This window comes from Hypanus sabinus, chromosome 22, assembly GCF_030144855.1.
Source record: "Hypanus sabinus isolate sHypSab1 chromosome 22, sHypSab1.hap1, whole genome shotgun sequence".
NCBI classification, from domain to species: Eukaryota; Metazoa; Chordata; class Chondrichthyes; order Myliobatiformes; family Dasyatidae; genus Hypanus; species Hypanus sabinus.
This window is the reverse complement of record NC_082727.1, coordinates 64,015,325-64,038,054: the sequence shown is the minus strand read 5'-3', so window position 1 is coordinate 64,038,054 and position 22,730 is coordinate 64,015,325. Positions and strand designations below refer to the sequence as shown.

The 22,730-nt window shown below is 42.0% G+C and overlaps 1 protein-coding gene across 1 annotated transcript in view; it reads left to right on the top strand.

The window, feature by feature from the left end:
- Window positions 1–22,730, top strand: part of shtn1 (shootin 1) — a 99,005-nt gene that overhangs the window by 1,737 nt on the left and 74,538 nt on the right. The window contains 2 exon segments of the mRNA XM_059947932.1: window positions 6,905–6,957; window positions 11,323–11,383. Coding sequence (XP_059803915.1) covers window positions 6,905–6,957; window positions 11,323–11,383 — 114 coding nt within the window.

The window sequence follows — 22,730 nt, the reverse complement described above, 5'->3', positions numbered from 1 at the left end:
GCCATGTCCTCTCGTATTTATCTCTCCTAGTCTAAGTGGAAAGAGCTTACTCGCATTTACTCTGTCTATACCCCTCATAATTTTGTAAACCTTTATCAAATCCCCTCTCATTCTTCTACACTCCAAGGAATAAAGTCCTAACCTGTTCAATCTTTTCCTGTAACTCAAGACCAGGCAACATCCTAGTAAATCTTTTCTGCACTCTTTCAATCTTACTGATATCCTTCCTATAGTTAGATGACCAGAACTGCACACAATACTCTAAATTTGGCTTCACCAGTGTCTTATACAACCTCACCATAACATCCCAACTCCTATACTCAATACTTTGATTTATGAATGCTAGGATGCCCAAAGCCTTCTTTACAACCCTGTCTACCTGTGATGCCACTTTCAGGGAGTAATGTATCAGAACTCCCAGATCCCTTTGTTCTTCCACACTCCTCAGTGCCCTACCATTTACTGTGTATGTCCTACCCTGATTTGTCCTTCCAAAATGCATCACCTCACACCTGTCTGCCATTTTCTGGCCCATTTTTCCAGTTGGTCCAGATCCCTCTGCAAGCTTTGAAAACCTTCCTCGCTGTCCACAACACCTCCAATCTTACTGTCATCAGCAAACTTGCTTATCCAATTTACCACATTATCATCTAGATCATTGATATAGACAGCAAACAACAATGGTCCCAGCACAGATCCCTGAGGCACACCACTAGTCACAGGCCTCCAGTCTGAGAAGCAATCCTCCACTGCCAATCTCTGTCTTCTCCCACACAGCCAATTGTTGGAAGTCTTGACCAGCACACACCAAATGCTGGAGGAACGCTGCAGGTCAGGCAACACTTACGGTTGAAATTTTGATCTGCGACCCTTCGGCAGGACTGCAGAGGAAGTGGGGAACAGGCAGAAACCAGAAGAAGAAGGTGGTGGGAGAGGAAGGTGTATTAGCTGGCAGGTGAGGAGGAGCAAACAAGAGAAAATCTGCAGATGTTGGAAATTCGAACAACACACACAAAATGCTGGAGGAACTCTGCAGGTCAGGCAGCATCTATGGAAAAAATACAGTTGACTTTTTGGGCCGAAATGGCAGGCCTGCAGAAAGGTTTTTGCTGAAGTGTCGACTGTACTTTTTTCCACAGATGCTTCCTGGCCTGCTGAGTTCCTCCAGCATTTTAGGTGTGAGGGAAGATGCATGGATGGCTGGGGGAAGGGGCAATGAAGTAACAAGCTAAGTGTAGATAGGTGAAAGCAGTAAAGAGCTGAAGAAGAAGGAATGTGATTGGAGGAGAATGGACCATGAGGAATGAGGAATGGAAAAGGAGAGAGCAGGAGTACAGTGAAAATCACAAAAATACTTTAAGTTTCAATAAGAACATATTAAAAAAAAAGTGCAAAAAGAGCCAAATAATGTGGCAGTGTTCATGAATCAATCCAAGATCTGATTGCAGAGGGAAAGGAAGTGTTCTGAAAATGTTGAGTGTGCATCTTCAGTCTCTCTGAGAAGAGAGAGTATGTCCCGGAGGATGAGTATCTTTAATGATAGATGCCGCCTCCTGGAGGCGCTATGTTTAGAAAATCTCCTCAGTGGTGGCACCAGCATATGTCATGAAATCTGTTGTTTTGTGGTAGCAGTACATTATAATACATAATTTTAAAAACTATAAATTACGGTCAGAAATGTATGTAAAAATTAAATTAAGTAAGTAGTACAAAACATCATCAGTTAATATTCATGTCTTCATTGCCTATTCAGAAATCTGATGGCAGAAGGGTAGAAACTGTTCCTGAATCATTGAGTGTGCGTCTTCAGGCTCCTGTGCCAGTTCCTTCCTTCATGGTAGCAATGAGAAGAGGGCGTGTCCTGGGTGATGGGGGTCCTTAAGGATGGATGCCACATTACTAACCTATATTAATATTAGTTTACACTCACTAATTAGCCTGCCGGCATATCTTTAGGATGTGGAAAGAAACCAACACACAAGGGGAAACCCCAATATTCACAGGGAGAATGGGCATATGTATCCCCTTGTGTTAAATTTCATGTGTGTGACATGGATTGGAGATCACATTAAGCTGATGGTGTGATGATAACTGTGGTTCATCTTCTAAGGGTTTTAAGTGAAATGATTTTTTGTATCTTTAATGCAAGATAGTCTGCAGGTGCTGGAAATCCAAAGCAGCACACACAAAATGCTGGAGGAACTCAGCAGTTCAGGCAGCATCTATGGAAATGAATGGATAGTCAAAGTTTCAGGCTGAGATCCTTCCTCAGGACTGAGAAGGAAGGGGGAGTATGCCAGAATAAAAAGGTTGGTGGAGGATTGGAAGGAGGCCAGCTGGAAGATGATATTGAGCCAAGTGGTGGGAAAAACCAAGGGCTGGAGAAGAAACAGTCTGACAGCAGAAGAGAGTGGACTGCAGGGGAAAGGGAAGGAGGAGGGACCCAGGGGAAGTAACAGGCAGGTGAGAAGAGGCAAACGGTCAGAGCGGGGAATAGAGGAAGAATTGTTAGCAGAAGTAAGATTGCACACTATTTCCATCACATCACACAAATAAAGGTGTTGAAAATGGAAGTGTAAGGGTTAGGGTTCACTGCAGAATCAAATGTCACTATGCATCAATGTATGAGATTCACTGTTATGAAGTTTAAATTAGAAAAAATTGCTTAATATATCTGCCTTAAAATCACTCATTGGCTACTTTATTAGGTACATCTGTACACCTGCTTTTAATCAAAGTTCAAAGTAAATTTTTTTATCAAAGTACATATAGGTATGTATTTTGAGAGTACAGAGTTTGAATGTTCCAATCAGAGTAAAAGGCATAGATAACAGATTGAGGGTTATTGATTTTTGAGAGATGTTGAGGCCCTGGTTACAAAGAAGGTGGTGTATACCAGTTGTAGACAGTCAGGAACCAACGAGTTACCTCAAAATAAGAAATAAGAGAACACTTAAGAAGGAAATCAGGAGGGCTAAAAGAAGACAAGAGTTTTCTGTAATAGGCAAGGTGAAAGAGAATCCTAAAGGCTTCTACAGATATATTAACATCAAAAGGATAGCAAAGGATAAAATTAATCCTCTGGAAGATCATGGAGGTAATGTATGTGTGGAGCCGAAAGAGATGAGGAGATCATAAATGGATTTTTTTGCATCTGTTTACTCGGGAGATGGACACAGTCTGTAGATGTAAGGCAATGCAGCAGTGAGGTCAAAGACTCCATACAGATAATAGCGGAGAAGGTGCTTGCCGTTCTGATGCAAATTAGGGTGGATAAATCCCCAAGACCTAACAACGTGTTCCCTTGGGCCCTGTGGGACCCTAGTGCAGAAATTGCAGGGTATCTCTGTCCCTCTCTCTATACAGGTATATATCTATACACCTCTGTCTCTGTCTCCCTCTCCCTCTCTTTCTATTATTCTATCTATCTATCTTTAAGGTTATGAAATGAGAACTAAAAACAAGGAACATAAAATCCACATGTAGTTAAGTCAGTCTATGCTTATTGACAGAGTATACCTAAACTACAATTACAGGTGGTTGACCTAGAACAGAAGTTCTCAGATCTGATACAAGGAATAAGTAAGAACCCTGAAGTTTTACATTTCCATTTAAACCCTGAAGACTGCAGCGTGCTTGCCTGGAAGATGAGGTTATGTTTCCTTGAACTTATATTGGGGCCTTGTTATCATTGTCATCATCGATCAGCTAGTTTCTAACCACTTATACTCATTCATCAACCACGCTTTATTATACTCATGCACAAGAAGAATGGCATGTATCCTGTCACCACACTGTTCTGAAGTCTGAAACAGAGAGATGTTATTGTTGTACAGAATTGATTAACAGCTAAGGATATTGACCCTTTGGTAAATTTATGTTTGAATTCCTTGCATGCAGGATCAATCTCCATACACAATACAGTTGTTAAAAGTCAATAATTGGTTCATTGTCCATTCAGAAAATTGATGGTGGAGGGGAAGAAGCTGTTCCTAAAATGTTGAGTGTGTAGTTTCAGACTCCTGTACCTCCCCCTTGATGGTAGCAATGGGAAGAGGCAGCGGGGTCCTTTAATCTTGGATGCCAAGTTTATGAGGCATTGCCTTTCAAACATGTCCTCAGTGCTGGGGAGGTGAGTACCCATGATGAAGATGGCTGACTTTGCAGCCTTCTGCAGCTTTTTCTGATCCTGTGCAATGGCCCCTTCATACCAGATGGTGAAACCAGTTAAAATGCTCTCCAATGTGCATCTATAGAAGTTAGTGAGTATCTTTGACATGCAAATCTCCACAAACTCCTAATGAAATATAGCCACTGTTGTGTCTATATTTATATATATATATATAAAGGCCAACACACCATACGTCTTCTTAACCACAGAATCAACCTGTGTAGCAGCTTTAAGTGTCCTGTGGACATAGACCCCAAGACCTCTCTGATCCTCCACACTGCAAAGAGTCTAACTATTAATACCATATTCTGTCTTCAAATTTGCCTACCAAATTTAACTACTTCATACTTATGTCTTGAATTCCACCTGCCATTCTCAGCCCAGTTCTGCACCTATCGCTGTCCCGCTGTAATCTCTGACAACCCTCCAGACTATCAACAACACCCCCAACCTTTGTGTCATCAGCAATCTTACTAACCCAGTCTTCTACTACTTCATCAAGGTCATTTATGAAAAGCACAAAGATGAGGGGTCCCAGAACAGATCCCTGTGGAACACCACTGGTAATCGACCTCCATGCAGAATACGAACTATCTACAACCACCCTTTGCCTTCTGTGGACAAGCCAATTCTGCATCCACAAAGCAAGATCTCCTTGGACCCCATGCCTCCTGACTTTCTGAATGAGTGTGCCAGGGGAACCTTATCAACTGTCTTATTGAAATCCACATACACTACATCTACTACTCTTCCTTCATCAATGTGTTTAGTTACTTCCTCAAATAACTCAATTAGGCTCGTAAGGTACGACCTGCCTTTGATAACGCCATGATGACTATCCCTAATCAGATTATGTCTCTCCAAATGCTCATGAATCTTGCCCCTCAGGATCTTCTCCAACAACTTGCCCACCACTGAAGTGAGACTCACTTGTCTATAATTTCCTGGGTTATCTCCACTCCATTTCTTGAACAAGGGAACAACATTTGCAACCTTCAATCCTCTGGTTCTTCTGCCATCCCTATTGATGATACAAAGATCATCGCCAGAGGCTCAGCAATCTCCTCCTTCACTTCCCACAGTAGGCTGGGGTATATCTCATCTGGATCCAGTGATCATCTGACTGTGTGTGTGTAGACATGCAACCAAACAAAATTAAACTAAGAGTCACGATTTAAAAATAAAGGGATATCCATTTAAAGTGAAAATGTTTCAAAGGAACATTAAAGTCAGAGAAATGAATACAATATACATCCTGAAATACTTTTTCTCCGCAACCATCCATGAAAACAGGGTGTGCCCCCTAAGAATGAATAACAGTTAAATGTTAGAACCCCAAAGTCTCCCCCCAACTCCCCCCTCCTACGCGTAAGCAGTAGCAAGGCAACAGCCCCCCACCAGCAAAAAAAAAGCATCAGCACCCACCACAGAGCACTCAAGCATGTAGCATCAATAAAGACACAGACTTGCGGTACCCCAAGATTACTCATTCACCCAGTATTCAACATACCATAGGCTCACTCATTGAGGTAATTATTTATCTCTCCAAGGGTCATGAATCTTTGGAGCTCTCTCAATGGGCACTTGAAACAGTTTTTAAATATTTATAAGACAGAGAAAGATGAATTCTTTGTAAGCAAGGAGTTGAAAGAATTACATTGGTAGACAGGATTGTGGAATTAAGTTTATTAGAATCATAATCAGAATCAGGTTTGATATCAGTGGCGGCAGTGCATAGCAATACATAATAAAAAACAAATTACAGTAAGAAATATAAGAAATTAAATGTGATAATAGTGCAAAAAGAGCAAAAACAAAGAAAAAATAGGTGGTGAACGTGGGTACATTCAGAAAGCTGATGGTGATGGCGAAGAAGCTGTTGCTAAAACATTGAGTGTGTGTCTTTGAGCTCCTGGACCTCCTTGATGTAGCAATGAAAAGAGGGCATAATATTTTATAATAATTAAATTGATTTTATAATTTGAATATTTTAATAATTAAATTGTAATATAAACAAAAACTGGAGTATTCAGAGATTTTGGATTAATCGTTGAGTAACACAATCAAGTGAACCAAATATAAAAATAGGTCAAATAGGACACTTTGCACAGTAGAAACACTATTTCAGCTCCTTAATTATAAATTTTAGGACAGTTATAGAAATTCTGCATATATAATAGAAGGAAGGCTTAAAGTAGTGATGAATGAGTGCCAATCAAATAAGCTACATTTAATGGACAACCATCTGAAGATTAGCTGGTCCATTTCAAATTGCGGTGCTGTGTTTGACATTCTCTCTAATGTCATGATACTGGATGTAGCTCAGTTCTTGTCCTGCTGAAGTGAGCACTCATATCTCAATGATTTCAATGCTGCTTGTGTTCCCCTATTACACCCTCCATTAACATGAAGCTATTTAAAAACCTGCTTCCCATGTCTGAATCTGTGCAAAGTTTCAGCCCGAAGTCACCTCTGTGTTTCCTGACCTATACTGACAAGGTCTAATATTTATAGTCATTATTCATGATGTGAAGAATTTATTTAATATTCCTACTTTATATCTCAGTAATTTTGTTCAGCTCTAGTTTCTCTGTCTTCCTCAATTCTTACACTATGATGAAAAACCCTGATATGGTTGGAATTTAATATTGGGGATATGATCGGTTTATGGATTTGCAATATTCAAAATTACACAGACCTTTTTTACATCGGATTTTTTTTTTACTTATGTAGCAATTGATGAATATGAAGAAATTCTGAAAGAAAATGAGAAGATAAAGGAAGAGGTGAGTAGTTTTCCATAGCAAGCAATAATTTATGTTGATATAAATCTTTAAAGAAGCAAATAGTTTCTGAATAATTTCACAAGTTCTAAAACAAACGCATTGGCACGAAGCCATAGAGGGAATATTACAGACACATCCAAAAAGGGCAATCAGAGAGGGAAGTATCAAGATACAAGATCAGGGAGGAAAAATAGATACCTGGTAGATAAAGGACAGAGAAAGTTGAAAGGCTGTAGACTCCCCAGCATCGAGGACAACTTCAAAAGGTGATCCTGAAAAAGGCAGCTTCTGTCATTAAGGGACCCAATCTCCTCTTATCATTACTACATTCAAAAGGGAGGTATAAGAGCCTGCAGGAATAGCTGAAATATGTGGTTATCTACTGTATTCAGTGCTCCCAGTGTAGTCTCCTCGATATTGGTGAGACCCATTGCAGACTTGAGGGCCACTCTGTTGAACAACTTTGCTCTGTCCACTGCAACAAACAGAATTTGCTGGTGACCATCCATTTTAATTTTACTTCCCATTACTATTCGGACAAGTCTGTCCATGGCCTCCTCTACTGCCACGATGAGGCCAATCTCAGGGTGAAGGAACAACATCTCATATTCCAACCTGATAGTATGAAGATACTATATGATCCCTATGACTTCTAGTAATTTCTCTCTCACCCCAACTTTTCTCTTTTTCCATTCCCCATTCTTGCTTTTTTCTTACCCCTTCCATTCTTCTCAGCTGCTGATCACTTCCGTCTGTGCCACTCCTCCTTCTGTTTCTCCCATGGTCCACTCTCCTCTCCTATTAGATTCCTTCTTCTCCAGACTTTACCTTTTCCATCAATAACCTCCTAGCTTCTCATATCAACCTTCGTCCTTCACCGACCCACCTATCCCCTTACCTGGGTTCACCTATCACCTGCCAGCTTGTACCCTCTTCTCCCCTCTTCCCCCTTCCCCCTCCCCCTTCTTCCCCCCCTTCTCCCCCACTCATGTGATGCTAACATACAATAGACCTCCACCCTCAGATAAAGTGTCTGTATCTCAGATTATGAAACATTTATATTACTTGGTCTGCCAGCATATGTTCAAAGGGATCACCACATCCAAAGCAGGTGACTGAATGTGGATCTTGGAGACCTTGCTTACTTGGACTTGGTTCATGTTTTCTCTTTACATAGAAACATAGAAAATAGGTGCAGGAGTAGGCCATTTGGCCCTTCGAGCCTGCACCGCCATTCAGTATGATCATGGCTGATCATCCAACTCAGAACCCTGTACCTGTTTTCTCTCCATACCCCCTGATCCCTTTAGCCACAAGGGCCATATCTAACTTCCTCTTAAATATAGCCAATGAACCGGCCTCAACTGTTTCCTGTGGCAGAGAATTCCACAGATTCACCACTCTCTGTGTGAAGAAGTTTTTCCTCATCTCAGTCCTAAAAGGCTTCCCCTTTATCCTTAAACTGTGACCCCTCGTTCTGGACTACCCGAACATCGGGAACAATCTTCCCGCATCTAGCCTGTCCAATCCCTTTAGAATTTTATAGGTTTCAATAAGATCCCCCCTCAATCTTCTAAATTCCAGCCAGTATAAGCCTAGTCGATCCAGTCTTTCTTCATATGAAAGTCCTGCCATCGCAGGAATCAATCTGGTGAACCTTCTCTGTACTCCCTCTATGGCAAGAATGTCTTTCCTCAGATTTGGGGACCAAAACTGCACGCAATATTCTAGGTGCGGTGTCACCAAGGCCTTGTACAACTGCAGTAGAACCTCCCTGCTCCTGTACTCAAATCCTTTTGCTATGAATGCCAACATACCATTTGCCTTTTTCTCCGCCTGCTGTACCTGCATGCCCACCTTCAATGACCGGTGTACAATGACACCCAGGTCTCGTTTCATCTCCCCTTTTCCTAATTGGCCACCGTTCAGATAATAATCTGTTTTCCTGTTCTTGCAACCAAAGTGGATAACCTCACATTTATCCACATTAAATTGCATCTGCCATGAATTTGCCCACTCACCTAACCTATCCAAGACACCCTGCATCCTCTTAGCATCCTCCTCACAGCTAACACCGCCCAGCTTCGTGTCATCCGCAAACTTGGAGATACTGCATTTAATTCCCTCGTCTAAATCATTAATATATATTGTAAACAACTGGAGTCCCAGCACTGAGCCTTGCAGTACCCCACTAGTCACTGCCTGCCATTCTGAAAAGGTCCCGTTTACTCCCACTCTTTGCTTCCTGTCTGCCAACCAATTCTCTATCCACATCAATACCATACCCCTAATACCATATGCTTTAAGTTTGCACACTAATCTCCTGTGTGGGACCTTGTCAAAAGCCTTTTGAAAATATAAGTATACCACATCCACTAGCTCTCCCCTATCCACTCTACTAGTTATGTCTTCAAAAAATTCTATAAGATTCCTTTTCCTTTCACAAATCCATGCTGACTTTGTCTGATGATTTCACCTCTTTCCAAATGTGCTGTTATCACATCTTTGATAACCGACTCCAGCAATTTCCCCACCAACGATGTCAGACTAACCGGTCTATAATTCCCCGGTTTCTCTCTCCCTCCTTTTTAAAAAAGTGGGGTTACATTAGCTACCCTCCAATCCTCAGGAACTAATCCAGGATCTAAGGAGTTTTGAATAATTGTCACTAATGCATCCACTATTTCTTGGGCTACTTCCTTAAGCACTCTGGGATGCAGACCATCTGGCCCTGGGGATTTATCTGCCTTTAATCCCTTCAATTTACCTAACACCACTTCCCTACAAACATGTATTACCCTCATTTCCTCCATCTCACTAGACCCTCAGTCCCTTACTATTTCCGGAAGATTATTTATGTCCTCCTTAATGAAGACAGAACCAAAGTAGTTATTCAATTGGTCCGCCATGTCTTTGTTCCCTATGATCAATTCACCTGTTTCTGACTGTAAAGGACCTACATTTGTCTTGACCAATCTTTTTCTTTTCACGTATCTATAAAAGCTTTTACAGTCAGTTTTTATGTTCTCTGTCATCTTTCTCTGATAATCTTTTTTCCCTTTCCTAATTAAGCCCTTTGTCCTCCTCTGCTGGTCTCTGAATTTCTCCCAGTCCTCAGGTGTGCCGCTTTTTTTTTTGCTCATTTATATGTTTCTTCTTTGGACTTGATACTATCCCTAATTTCCCTTGTCAGCCACGGGTGCACTACCTTCCCTGGTTTATTCTTTTGCCAAATTGGGATGAACAATTGTTGTAGTTCATCCATGCGATCTTTAAATGCTTGCCATTGTATATCCACCATCAACCCTTTAAATATCATTTGCCAGTCTATCTTAGCTAATTCACATCTCATACCTTCAAAGTTACCCTTCTTTAAGTTCAGAACCTTTGTTTCTGAACTACCTATGTCACTCTCCATCTTAATGAAGAATTCCACCATATTATGGTCACTCTTACCCAGGGGTCCTCGCACGACAAGGTTGCTAACTAACCCTTCCTCATTGCTCAATACCCAATCTAGAATGGCCTGCTCTCTAGTTGGTTCCTCGACATGTTGGTTCAGAAAACCATCCCGCACACATTCCAAGAAATCCTCTTCCTCAGCATCCTTACCAATTTGGTTCACCCAATCTATATGTAGATTGAAGTCACCCATTATAATTACTGTTCCTTTATTGCACGCATTTCTAATTTCCTGTTTAATGCCATCCCCACCCTCACTACTACTGTTAGGTGGCCTATACACAACTCCCACCTGTGTTTTCTGCCCCTTAGTGTTATGCAGCTCTACCCATATCGATTCCACATCCTCCAGGCTAATGTCCTTCCTTTCTATTGCGTTAATCTCCTATTTAACCAGCAATGTTATCCCACCTCCTTTTCTTTCCTGTCTATCCCTCCGGGATATTGAATATTCCTGGATGTTGAGCTCCCATCCTTGGTCACCCTGGAGCCATGTCTCTGGGATCCCAACTATTTCATATTCATTAATAACTATCTGCACATTCAATTCATCACCTTGTTACGAATGCTCCTCGCATTGATACACAAAGCCTTCAGGCTTGTTTTTACAACACTCTTAGCCCTTATACAATTATGTTGAAAAGTGGCTCTTTTTGCTTTTTGCCCTGGATTTGCCTGCCTGCCACTTTTATTTTTCACCTTACTACTTTTTGCTTCTACCCTCATTTTACACCCCTCTGTCTCTCTGCACTTGTTCCTATCCCCCTGCCACATTAGTTTAAAGCCTCCTGAACAGCAGTAGTATTTACATCTCCCAGATTCTGAGTCAGTAATGACACTGGGCACCACATATTGTGTTTGTGCTTAATATCATTCTGCTTATAATTTCACTCTTATCCACAGAATTTAAGATTGATTGAAGAAAAAGATAATGTCATTCAGCAGGTGGAAGAACTCCACAGAGGTAAGTCATTATTTGATCTGTTTTTGTTTAAAAACCAACAGAGGACAATTAAAATGCAATGCAAGGAGAGAAGATGAAATATGTGGGTAAATTACCCAATAATACCAAAGAGAGTTACAGAAGTTTTTTTTTGGTTACGTAAAAGTTAAGTGAGAGATGAGTGAATGTTGCAGCACTAGAAAATGATGCTGGTGAAATAGTAATAGGAATCAAGAAATAGCAGAGGAACCAAATAGGTACTTAGTGTCATTGTTTTCAATGGGAGATAGCAGTGACATGCTGGAAGTTCAAGAGTCAAGGAGCAGAAGTGAGTTTAGTGGCGGAGAAGGCACTGGGAAGTTGAAAGGCCAGAAAGTGAATAAATCACCAGATGGACTACCACCCCAAACTGTAGCTAAAAACATCTTAGAGTCAGTAGAAGTAATCTTTAAATAATCAGTATTGTCAGGGAGTATCTCATAGGATGGAAAATCACAAATATAATTCCTCTGTTTAAGGAGACAAAAGTCAGGAAATTATAGGCCGGTTAGCCGGACCTTGGTGGTTGTTAAGATTTTAGATCTATTATTAAGGATGAAATTTTGGAATACTTGCCAGTACATGATAAAACAGAATAAAGTCAGGACAGTTTCATCAAGGGGAGATCTTGTATGACAACTTTGTTAGAACTCTTTGAGAAGACAAAGGAGATTCAGTGGATTTTCTGAAGGGCTTAGACAAGGTGTTACCAAGAAGCTGCTCGAGAGGATAAGAGCCTATGGTGTTAAAGGCAAGATAGAACAGAATATTGGCTGACTGGTGGAAGGCAGAGACTGTGAATAAAGGAGTCATTTCAAGATGGCTACAGGTGACTAATGGAGTTCTGCAGGGGTCACAACTTTACACATAATACACCTCTGATATGCATGAAGGAACTGATGGGTTTGTGGCCAGCTTCTCAGATGATACATAGATAGATAGAGGGACAGGTAGTGTTGCAGAGGCAGGGAGACTTCAGAAGGACTTGGGTAGATTATGAGAGTGGGCAGTGAGGTGACAAGTGGGATACAGTGCAAGAAAGAGTGGGGTTATGCACTTTGATAGGACAAATAAAGGAGTGTACTATATTCTAAATGAGGAGAAGATCCAAAAATTAGAGGTACAAAGAGACTTGAGAGCCCTAGTTGAGGATTTCCTTAAGGCTGACTCGAGGATTGAGTTCATAGTAAGGAAACCAAATACAATGTTCATTTTTCAAGAGGTCTAGGATATATTGCTAAGGTTTTATAAGGCACTGGTCAGACTGCATTTGTGAACAATTTTGGGCCCCATATCTACGGAAAGATGAACTAGCCCTGGAGATAGTCCAGGAGAGGTTCACCAGAATGTTCCCAGGAATGAAAGGCTTGATGCATGGGAATGTTTGGTGGTTCTGGAACTGCACTTGATGCAGTTCAGAAGGATGGAGGTGGGGTGGGGTAGGTGGAATGGGAGTGGGATGGGGGATGTGGAATCTCATTGAAATGTACTGGATGCCGAAGGCCTGGATAGGGTGGGTGCAGTGTGGGTATTTCCAGTAGTGTGAGTCTAGGATCCAAGGTCACAACCTCAGAATAAGAAGCTAACCACTTAGAACAGAGATTCTTTAGCCAGAGGGTGGTGAATCTGTGGGCAATGGAGTCCAAGTCATTTGCGTGAGTACACCTATGAAAAGCTTACTTGCAGCAGCACATCACATGCACAAGATAAACGTAAATGAAACAATGATTATACATAATTGGGACAAAAAGATAGTCAATTTCAGGGCAAACTGATCAAACTAGTCGTGGTGTTGTTAAAATGTATTGATTAGGGTTTTGCCAGTTGGGTCAAGAACCAAATCGTTGAAGGGAAGTAGCTGTTCTTGTACCTGGTAGTGTGGAACTTAAGCTTCTGATCTCCTATCCTCTGGTAACTGTGAGAAGATGGTGTGGCCAGGACAGTGGAGATCTGTGATGATGAATGTTGCCTTCTTGAAGCAGCACATTTTGTAGATATACTGGTAGTGGAGGGGGATGCACCAGGATGTATTGGGCAGAAACCACTACTCTCTGCAGCTTCTCCCCTTCCTGTGCATTTCAATTGCTGCATGAAAACATGTGGGAATGGGATTGAGGGGAAAAATATCATCCATGATTGAATGGTAGAGCAAACTCTGGGCTAAGTAGCAAATTCTGCTCCTGAATCTTATGGTCTTTATCTATCTATCTATCTATCTATCTATCTATCTATCTATCTATCTATCTATCTATCTATCAATCAATCATAGAATAGGCCCTTTGAGCCACACCACCCAGCAACCCCTGTTTTAACCCTAGCCTAATCATGGGAGAATTTACAATGATATACAAACCAATCTTTCTACTGTCCAATCTTACATTGAATGTTATAGAGCTTTTATTGGTTTTGTACCAACAAGCTGCACTTGAATAACTATCATGCTTAACCTCTAGTCAACACAACCTCAAGATTGGAAGTGGGAATGGAGAAATAGTTCTTGTTGCATAGAGAGCATTTCAGAGGTTAGGGGGATTTATAGTGTTCAGGAACCTTATTCAATTCATGTCTCTATCAGAATGGTTCTTGAGGCTAAGATGCAGATTGAGGAGCATTCTCTACTGCTCAACACCAAAAAAATGGTGCTATAGTAGGCAGTAAAGAAGGTTATCTAAGACAGTGGTCCCCAACCACCAGGCCGCAAAGCATGTGCCACTGGGCTGCGAGGAAACAATATGATTTGGCGATATGAAACACTATGCCGCCAAATCATATTGTTTCCTCACGGCCTGGTAGCACATGCTTTGTGGCCTGATACCGGTCCGCAGCCCGGTGGTTAGGGACCACTGATCTAAAGTGACAATCGAGATTAAGTGGGGAAGGGGCTGATGGAATTTGAGTACAAACTGATATGCTTTTAGGAAGGCTGGGACATACACAAGGAATGGGAGTGTCACTGAACAGCAAGACCGGGCACAAGTACAGAGCTTACAGAAAGTGGAGACACAGATAGAGTAGTGAAGCAGACAAATGGGATGTTTCCTTTCATCAGCTAAGGTGTTGAGCACAAGATTTGGAACATCATGTTAATAGTCGTAGAGATCTTTGGTTAGGCTGCACATAGAGCATACTGTGCATGTTCATTGAAAAGATTGATTGGCATTTTAGGATGGGGGTACATCTCTACCAAATGAGGTACAAAGTGCTCCTTCTCTCCACTAATCCACAGGTAACGCTTGGGCAAAGTGTAGCACTTGCTTAGCCTACCCCAACCCCAAAATTGGAGTCACGGAAAGCCATTGGAAACATTTGGTGGAAGGTCGTATGAGCTGCTGGTGCTTATCACAAGTCCTGGTTATGCAACCACTGATGCCAGACAGACAATCTCTGAAGAGCATTGGTAACGGCTGGGGTCACCCGTCTTGTAAAGACTCTGCCCAGGAGAAGGCAATGCAGACAACTTCTGTGGAAAAATTTGGCTAAGAACAATCATGGTAACGAGACCATGATTGCCCATGTTATTCAACGTGTCACATAATAATGATGATAATATAGAAAAGAAGTGATTAAGCTGGAAGGAATACAAAAAAAAATTAATGGACAGGAATGTTTCCTGGACTGCAAGGCTTAAGTTATGAAGAGAGATTGGATAGGCTGGGATACTTTCACTGGATTGAAGGAGATTGAGGGATGTTCTAGTGGAGGTTTATAACAGCAGGTATGGCATTGAGAGGAGAGATGGTCACAGTCTTTTTTCCCAAGGTAGGGGAGTCTAAAACTAGAGGACATAGGTTACTCTATCTCATAGATAGAGATGCCCTCATAGGCCACTTTTCAACATAATTGTATAAGGGCTAAGAATGTTGTAAAAACAAGCCTGAAGGCTTTGTGTGTCAATGCGAGGAGCATTTGTAACAAGGTAGATGAATTGAATGTGCAGATAGTAATTAATGAATATGATATAGTTGGGATCACAGAGACATGGCTCCAGGGTGACCAAGGATGAGAGCTCAACATCCAGGGATATTCAATATTCAGGAGGGATAGACAGGAAAGAAAAGGAAGTGGGGTAGAGTTGCTGGTTAGAGAGGAGATTAACGCAATAGAAAGGAAGGACATTAGCCTGGAGGATGTGGAATCGATATGGGTAGAGCTGCATAACACAACTGGTGGGAATTGTGTACAGGCCACGTAACAGTAGTAGTGAGGTTGGGGATGGCATTAAACAGGAAATTAGAAATGCGTGCAATAACGGAAGAGCAGTTATAATGGGTGACTTCAGTCTACAGATAGATTGGGTGAACCAAATTGGTAAGGGTGCAGAGGAAGAGGATTTCTTGGAATGTGTGTGGGATGGTTTTCTGAACCAACATGTCGAGGAACCAACTAGAGAGCAGGCCATTCTAGATTGGGTATTGAGCAATGAGGAAGGGTTAGTTAGCAATCTTGTCGTGCGAGGCCCCTTGGGTAAGAGTGACCATAATATGGTGGAATTCTTCATTAAGATGGAGAGTGACATAGTTAATTCAGAAACAAAGGTTCTGAACTTAAAGAAGGGTAACTTTGAAGGTATGAGACGTGAATTAGCTAAGATAGACTGGCAAATGATACTTAAAGGGTTGACGGTGGATATGCAATGGCAAGCATTTAAAGATCGCATGGATGAACTACAACAATTGTTCATCCCAGTTTGGCAAAAGAGTAAACCAGGGAAGGTAGTGCACCCGTGGCTGACAAGGGAAATTAGGGATAGTATCAAGTCCAAAGAAGAAACATACAAATTAGCCAGAAAAAGCAGCACACCTGAGAACTGGGAGAAATTCAGAGACCAGCAGAGGAGGACAAAGGGCTTAATTAGGAAAGGGAAAAAAGATTATGAGAGAAAGCTGACAGGGAACATAAAAACTGACTGTAAAAGCTTTTACAGATATGTGAAAAGAATAAGATTGGTTAAGACAAATGTAGATCCCTTACAGTCAGAAACAGGTGAATTGATCATGGGGAACAAGGACATGGCAGACCAATTGAATAACTGCTTTGGTTCTGGCTTCACAAAGGAGGACATAAATAATCTTCCAGAAATAGTAAGGGACCGAGGGTCTAGTGAGATGGAGGAACTGAGGGAAATACATGTTAGTAGAGAAGTGATGTTAGGTAAATTGAAGGGATTAAAGGCAGATAAATCCTCAGGGCCAGATGGTCTGCATCCCAGAGTGCTTAAGGAAGTAACCCAAGAAATAGTGGATGCACTAGTGATATTTTTTCACAACTCCTTAGATTCTGGATTAGTTCCTGAGGATTGGAGGGTGGCTAATGTAACCCCACTTTTTAAAAAAGGAGAGAGAGAGAAACTGGGGAATTATAGACCAGTTAGTTTGACATCAGTGATGGGGAAAATGCTAGAGTCAGTTATCAAAGATGTGATAACAGCACTTTTGGAAAGTGGGGAAATCATTGGACAAAGTCAGCATGGATTTGTGAAAGGAAAATCATGTCTGACGAATCTTATAGAATTTTTTAAGGATGTAACTAGTAAAGTGGGTAAGGGAGAACCAGTGGATGTGGTATATTTGGATTTTCAAAAGGTGTTTGACAAGGTCCCACACAGGAGATTAGTGTGCAAACTTAAAGCACACAGTATTGGGGGTATGGTATTGATGTGGATACAGAATTGGTTGGCAGACAGAAACAGCAAACCAGAAATTGGTTGGGAATAAATGGGACCTTTTCAGAATGGCAGGCAGTGACTAGTGGGGTACCACAAGGCTCAGTGCTGGGACCGCAGTTGTTTACAATATATATATTAATGATTTAGACGAGGGAATTAAATGCAGTATCTCCAAGTTTGCAGATGACATGAAGCTGGGTGGCAGTGTTAGCTGTGAGGAGGATGCTAAGAGGATGCAGGGTGACTTGGATAGGTTAGGTGAGTGGGCAAATTCATGGCAGATGCAATTTAATGTGGATAAATGTGAGGTTATCCACTTTGATGGCAAGAACAGGAAAACAGATTATTATCTGAATGGTGGCCGATTAGGAAAAGTGGAGGTGCAACGAGACCTGGGTGTCATTGTACACCAGTCATTGAAGGTGGGCATGCAGGTACAGCAGGCGGTGAAAAAGACAAATGGTATGTTGGCATTCATAGCAAGAGGATTCGAGTACAGGAGCAGGGAGGTTCTACTGCAGTTGTACAAAGCCTTGGTGAGACCACACCTAGAGTATTGTGTGCAGTTTTGGTTCCCTAAACTGAGGAAAGACATTCTTGCCATAGAGGGAGTACAGAGAAGGTTCACCAGATTGATTCCTGGGATAGCAGGACTTTAATATGAAGAAAGACTGGATCGACTAGGCCAGGGGTCAGCAACCTTTACCACTGAAAGAGCCACTTGGACCCGTTTCCCACAGAAAAGAAAACACTGGGAGCCGCAAAACCCGTTTGACATTTAAAATGAAATAACACTGCATACAACGTTTTTTTTTTGCCTTTATGCTATGTATAAACAAACTATAATGTGTTGCATTTATGAAATTGATGAACTCCTGCAGAGAAAACGAAATTACATTTCTGCATGCAACAAAAACATTTTGAACTCCGAAGAAAAGACGTTGGGTTGAAAGTTACTTTTAAGTAAAATACTCAATGTCTATTTGAGTCCTTCTTGTATTTATGAAAAACGCCGAACTTAAATTTTCCGCCAGCAGCAAACCAAAAATAACATCAGCCAGCTGTCAGCCTGAAAAATAAAAGGACTATTTCACTGAACAATGAAAAAATATGAATATACATAAAATAATAGGCAATTAAAATTTTTATCATACTTGGTTAATGGGATTTCTGCTCCTGGACCTCAGCGCACAGCGTCTGCACATCAGGGCTGTATGACGTCACTTTCATCTTTACACAGGATCGCAAGCTGTCATCTGTGAGGCATGCGCGATGTTTGTTTTTAATAAAGTTCATGTTGGAGAACACCTGCTCACTTACATATGTGGATCCAAAGATCGACAGGACTCAAAGCGCATACTTTTTAATGTTTACATAAATGTCGGGCATAGCATTCCATGTTTCGAACACAAGTTTGTCCGGTTTTGGAAGGTTTTCAATATCACTCCATTTGTGTTTCTGAGCAAGAACGGCCTTCTGACGGGCAACATCTTCAAGGTCTGCTGTCAAGCGTCTAAACTTGGACACCCATATGTCTTTGTCGGCTATGTCGGCCAGTTCCATCTCAAGATCAGGTTGACTCACACCTGACAATGCAGTCGTATTCAGTAGGGAAGGATCGATGCTTAAGGGAGTGACCGGGAAGGATAATGTGTTTTTTTCCTCTCTGAACTCACAGAAGCGTTTCCCAAACGATGTTTGCATTGCGATGATTGCAGAATGTAAATACTCCGAAATTATCATGTCGTGACCTTGTTTGAACTCTCTCAAATTGGGGAAGTGAGACAAAGTGCCTTTCTGTAAATCTCTGGCAAGCAACGTCAACTTGCGCTCGAATGCCAAAACATCCTCCAACATGTGCAGGGCTGTGCGTCCTTTCCCCTGAAGAGCTGTGTTCAGCGTGTTCAGGTGCGCTGTCATGTCTACCATGAAGTGTAGCTTTTCCAGCCACTCTGGCTGTTCCAGCTCAGGAAAGGTGAGCCCTTTGCTGCCCAGGAAAGTTTTCACTTCTTCCAGACACGCGACAAAGCGTTTCAGCACCTTCCGTCTGGACAGCCAGCGATAAAAACACGTTGTAGCGGTGTCAGTAAACTGCAGTCAAAGATAGCTTTACTCGAACTAAACAGCCTTGCTTTTAAGCCTCCCTCAACCCAGCCCCCATGGACGCAGATGCTGCAAAAGACGCGTACTCACAAACCCCCGTAGGCTATCTCCCTTAGCCGGAATGCTGGCTAATTGTGAGGAAATGTGTCGCCACACTTAGATTGTACAAGATCACCATAATCTTCAAATTTAGAATTACATTTCAAAAGCTAACAAACTAACATAAAATACATTTTAATTAAATACTGACCAATTATTTCCCAAAGCCACAGGGAGCCGCAGCACAGAGGTGAAAGAGCCACAAATGGCTCGGGAGCCGCAGGTTGCCGACCCCTGGACTAGGCTTATACTCGCTGAAATTTAGAAGATTGAGGGGGGATCTTATTGAAACGTATAAAATTCTAAGGGGATTAGACAGGCTAGATGCAGGAAGATTGTTCTTGATGTTAGGGAAGTCCAGAACGAGGGGTCAAAGTTTAAGGATAATGGGGAAGCCTTTTAGGACCGAGATGAGGAGAAACTTCTTCACGCAGAGAGTGGTGAATCTGTGTTATTCTCTGCCACAGGAAACAGTTGAGGCCAGTTCATTGGCTATATTTAAGAGGAAGTTAGATATGGCCCTTGTGGCTAAAGGGACCAGGGGGTATGGAGAGAAAGCAGGTACAGGGTTCTGAGTTGGATGATCACCCATGATCATACCGAAAGGCGGTGCAGGCTTGAAGGGCCGAATGGCCTACTCCTGCACCTATTTTCTATCTTTATGTTTATTTTGAGAGTGGAAGGGTTTACGAGGACAGAAGGGACAGAAGAAGGGAAATTACAGGCCAGTGTATCTTACCCCAGTGCTTGGGAAGTTGTTGGAGTTGATTGTTGAAGATGAGGTTTTGGGGCTCTTGAAGGTACATGACAAAATCTTCTTCAGCTGTCCATCGATTTTGATGTTGACCGAGGCCTGAGCAAGGTTGTATGGAAGACCGGCAGTTGCCCATGCTGCAAGTCTCCCCTCTCCACGCTACCGATGTTATCCAAGGGAAGGGCAAGGGCCAACACAGCTTGGCACCGGTGTCGTCGCAGAGCTATGTGTGGTTAAGTGCCTCGCTCAAGGACACAACACGCTGCCTTAGCTTAGGCTCAAACTACCAACCTTCAGATCATTAGACCAATGCCTTAGCCACTTGGCCACACACCAACACCATGATAAAATAGGCCATAGTCAGCATGGTTTCCTGAAGTGAAAATCTTGCCTGACAAATCTGTTAGTGTTCCTTGAGGAAATAACAAGTCAGGCAGGCAAAGGGGAATCGATGGATGTTCTGTATTTGGATTTTTAGAAGACCTTTGTCAAAGTGCCACACATGAGGCTGCTTAGCAACGTAAGAGCCCATGGTATTACAGGAAAGGTACTAGCATGCAAAGAGCATTGGCTGATTAGCAGGCGGCCAAGAATAGGAATTTTGGATACCTTTTCTGATTGACTGCCAGTGATGAGTGGTGTTCCAGAGAGGTCAATGTTGAGACCTCTCCTTTTTATGTTGTAAGTCTGTTATTTGGCTAATGGGATTGATGGCTTTGTGACAAAGTTTGCAGATAATATGAAGATCAGTGAAGGGACAGATTATGTTGAGGAAGCAGGGAGCCTGCAGAAGGGCTTAGACAGATTAGGAGAATGGGCACAGAAGTGACAGATGGAATACAGTGTCGGGAAATATATAGTCATGCACTTTGGTATAAGAAATATAAGCGTAGACCATTTTCTAAATGGAGAAAAATTTAAAAATCTGATGAACAAAGGGTCTTGAGAGTTCTTGTGCAAGATTCCCTGAATGTTAGTTTACAGGTTGAGTCTGTGGCGAGGAAGGCAACTGTGATGTTAGCTTTCATTTCAAGAAGACCAGAAGACATAGGAACAGAATTAGGCCATTCAGCCCATTGAGTCTGTTCCGCGATTCCATCATGGCTGATCCCGGATCCCACTGAATCCCATATACATGCCTTCTCACCATATTCTTTGATTCCCTGACTGATCTAAGATAGCTTTTCCTCCAGTAAGCTCAGGCACAAGCTGCTCTAAAAAGCTATCTCGTAGGCATGCAACTCTTGTAATCCAACACCAACCTGATTTTCCCAATCCCCTTACATATTGAAGTCCCCCATTACAATTGTGTCTTTACACTTATTAGATGCTTTTCCAGCTCCCTTTGAAATCTCAAGTCCACAGCTTGGTTTCCATTTGGAGGCCTATATATAATTCCCATAATGGTTTCTTAACTCCACTCACAAAGATTCAACTTTCTCTGACCCAATGTTACCTCTTTCTAAAGATGCAATTCCATCCCTTACCGGAGAGCCACACCACCACCTATGCCTTCCTCCCTGTCCTTTCGATATAAAGTATATCCTTTGATGTTAAGCTCCCAACTCTGGCTTTCTCAGCCATGACTCAGTGATGCCCACAACGTCATACCAACCGATCTGTAATTGCGTCACGAGTTCATCTACCTTGTTCCAAATGCTATGCATATTTAAATACAGCACCTTCAGTCCCTTTGTATTTTGCCTCTGTGGTACAATTTAACTCTTTGCTCTGTCTGCATTTGTATCAAATCACTAGCTTGTCCTTCCTTACATCCATGTTACACCCATCATCTGCTTGTAAACCTGCTGCTCATCCTGAGCTCTATCGCACTGGTTCCCATCCCCCTGCCATATTAATTTAAACCACTCCCAACAACTTAGTAAACCTGTCCACAAGAATATTGTCCCCCCCCCACCCCCACCCCGGATTCAAGTGCACTGTCCCTTTTGTGCAGGTCCCGCCTGCCCCAGAAGAGGACACAATTTTCCAGAAATCTGAATCCCTGGCCCTGCTCCAATTCCTCAGCGATGCATTTATCTGCCACCTCATTCTATTCCTATCCTCACTGTCGTGTGGCACAGGCAGCAATTCTGAGCTTACTGCCCTTGAGGCCCTGCTACTCAGCTTCCTTCATAGCTCCGTGTACCCTTTTTTCCAGGCGCTCCTCCCCTTTCTACGTAAGTGCTGTAATGTTCTATGGTTCTGTGGTTCTATACCAATGTGTACCATGACCTCTGGCTGCCCATCCTCCCTTTTCAGGATATTGTGGATGTGTTCAGAAATATTGTGGACCCTGGCACCTGGGAGGCAACTGCCATCCGTGTTTGTTTTTTGCATTCACAGAATCCCCTCGAAGAAGAAACAGAATCAGGTTTATTATCACCAGCATGTGACATGAAATCTGTTAATTTAGCAGCAGCAGTTTAATGCCATACATAATCTAGCAGAGAGAAAAAAAAATAATAATAATAAATAAACAAGTAATTCAATTACATATATTGAATAGATTAAAAATTTACAAAAACAGAAATACTGTACATTTAAAAAGTGAGGTAGTGTCCAAAGCTTTGAAGTCCATTTAGGAGTCAGATGGCAGAGGGGAAAAAGCTGTTCCTGAATCTCTGAGTGTGTGCCTTCAGGCTTCTGTATCTCCTACCTGATGGTAACAGTGAGAAAAGGGCATGTCCTGGGTGCTGGAGGTCCTT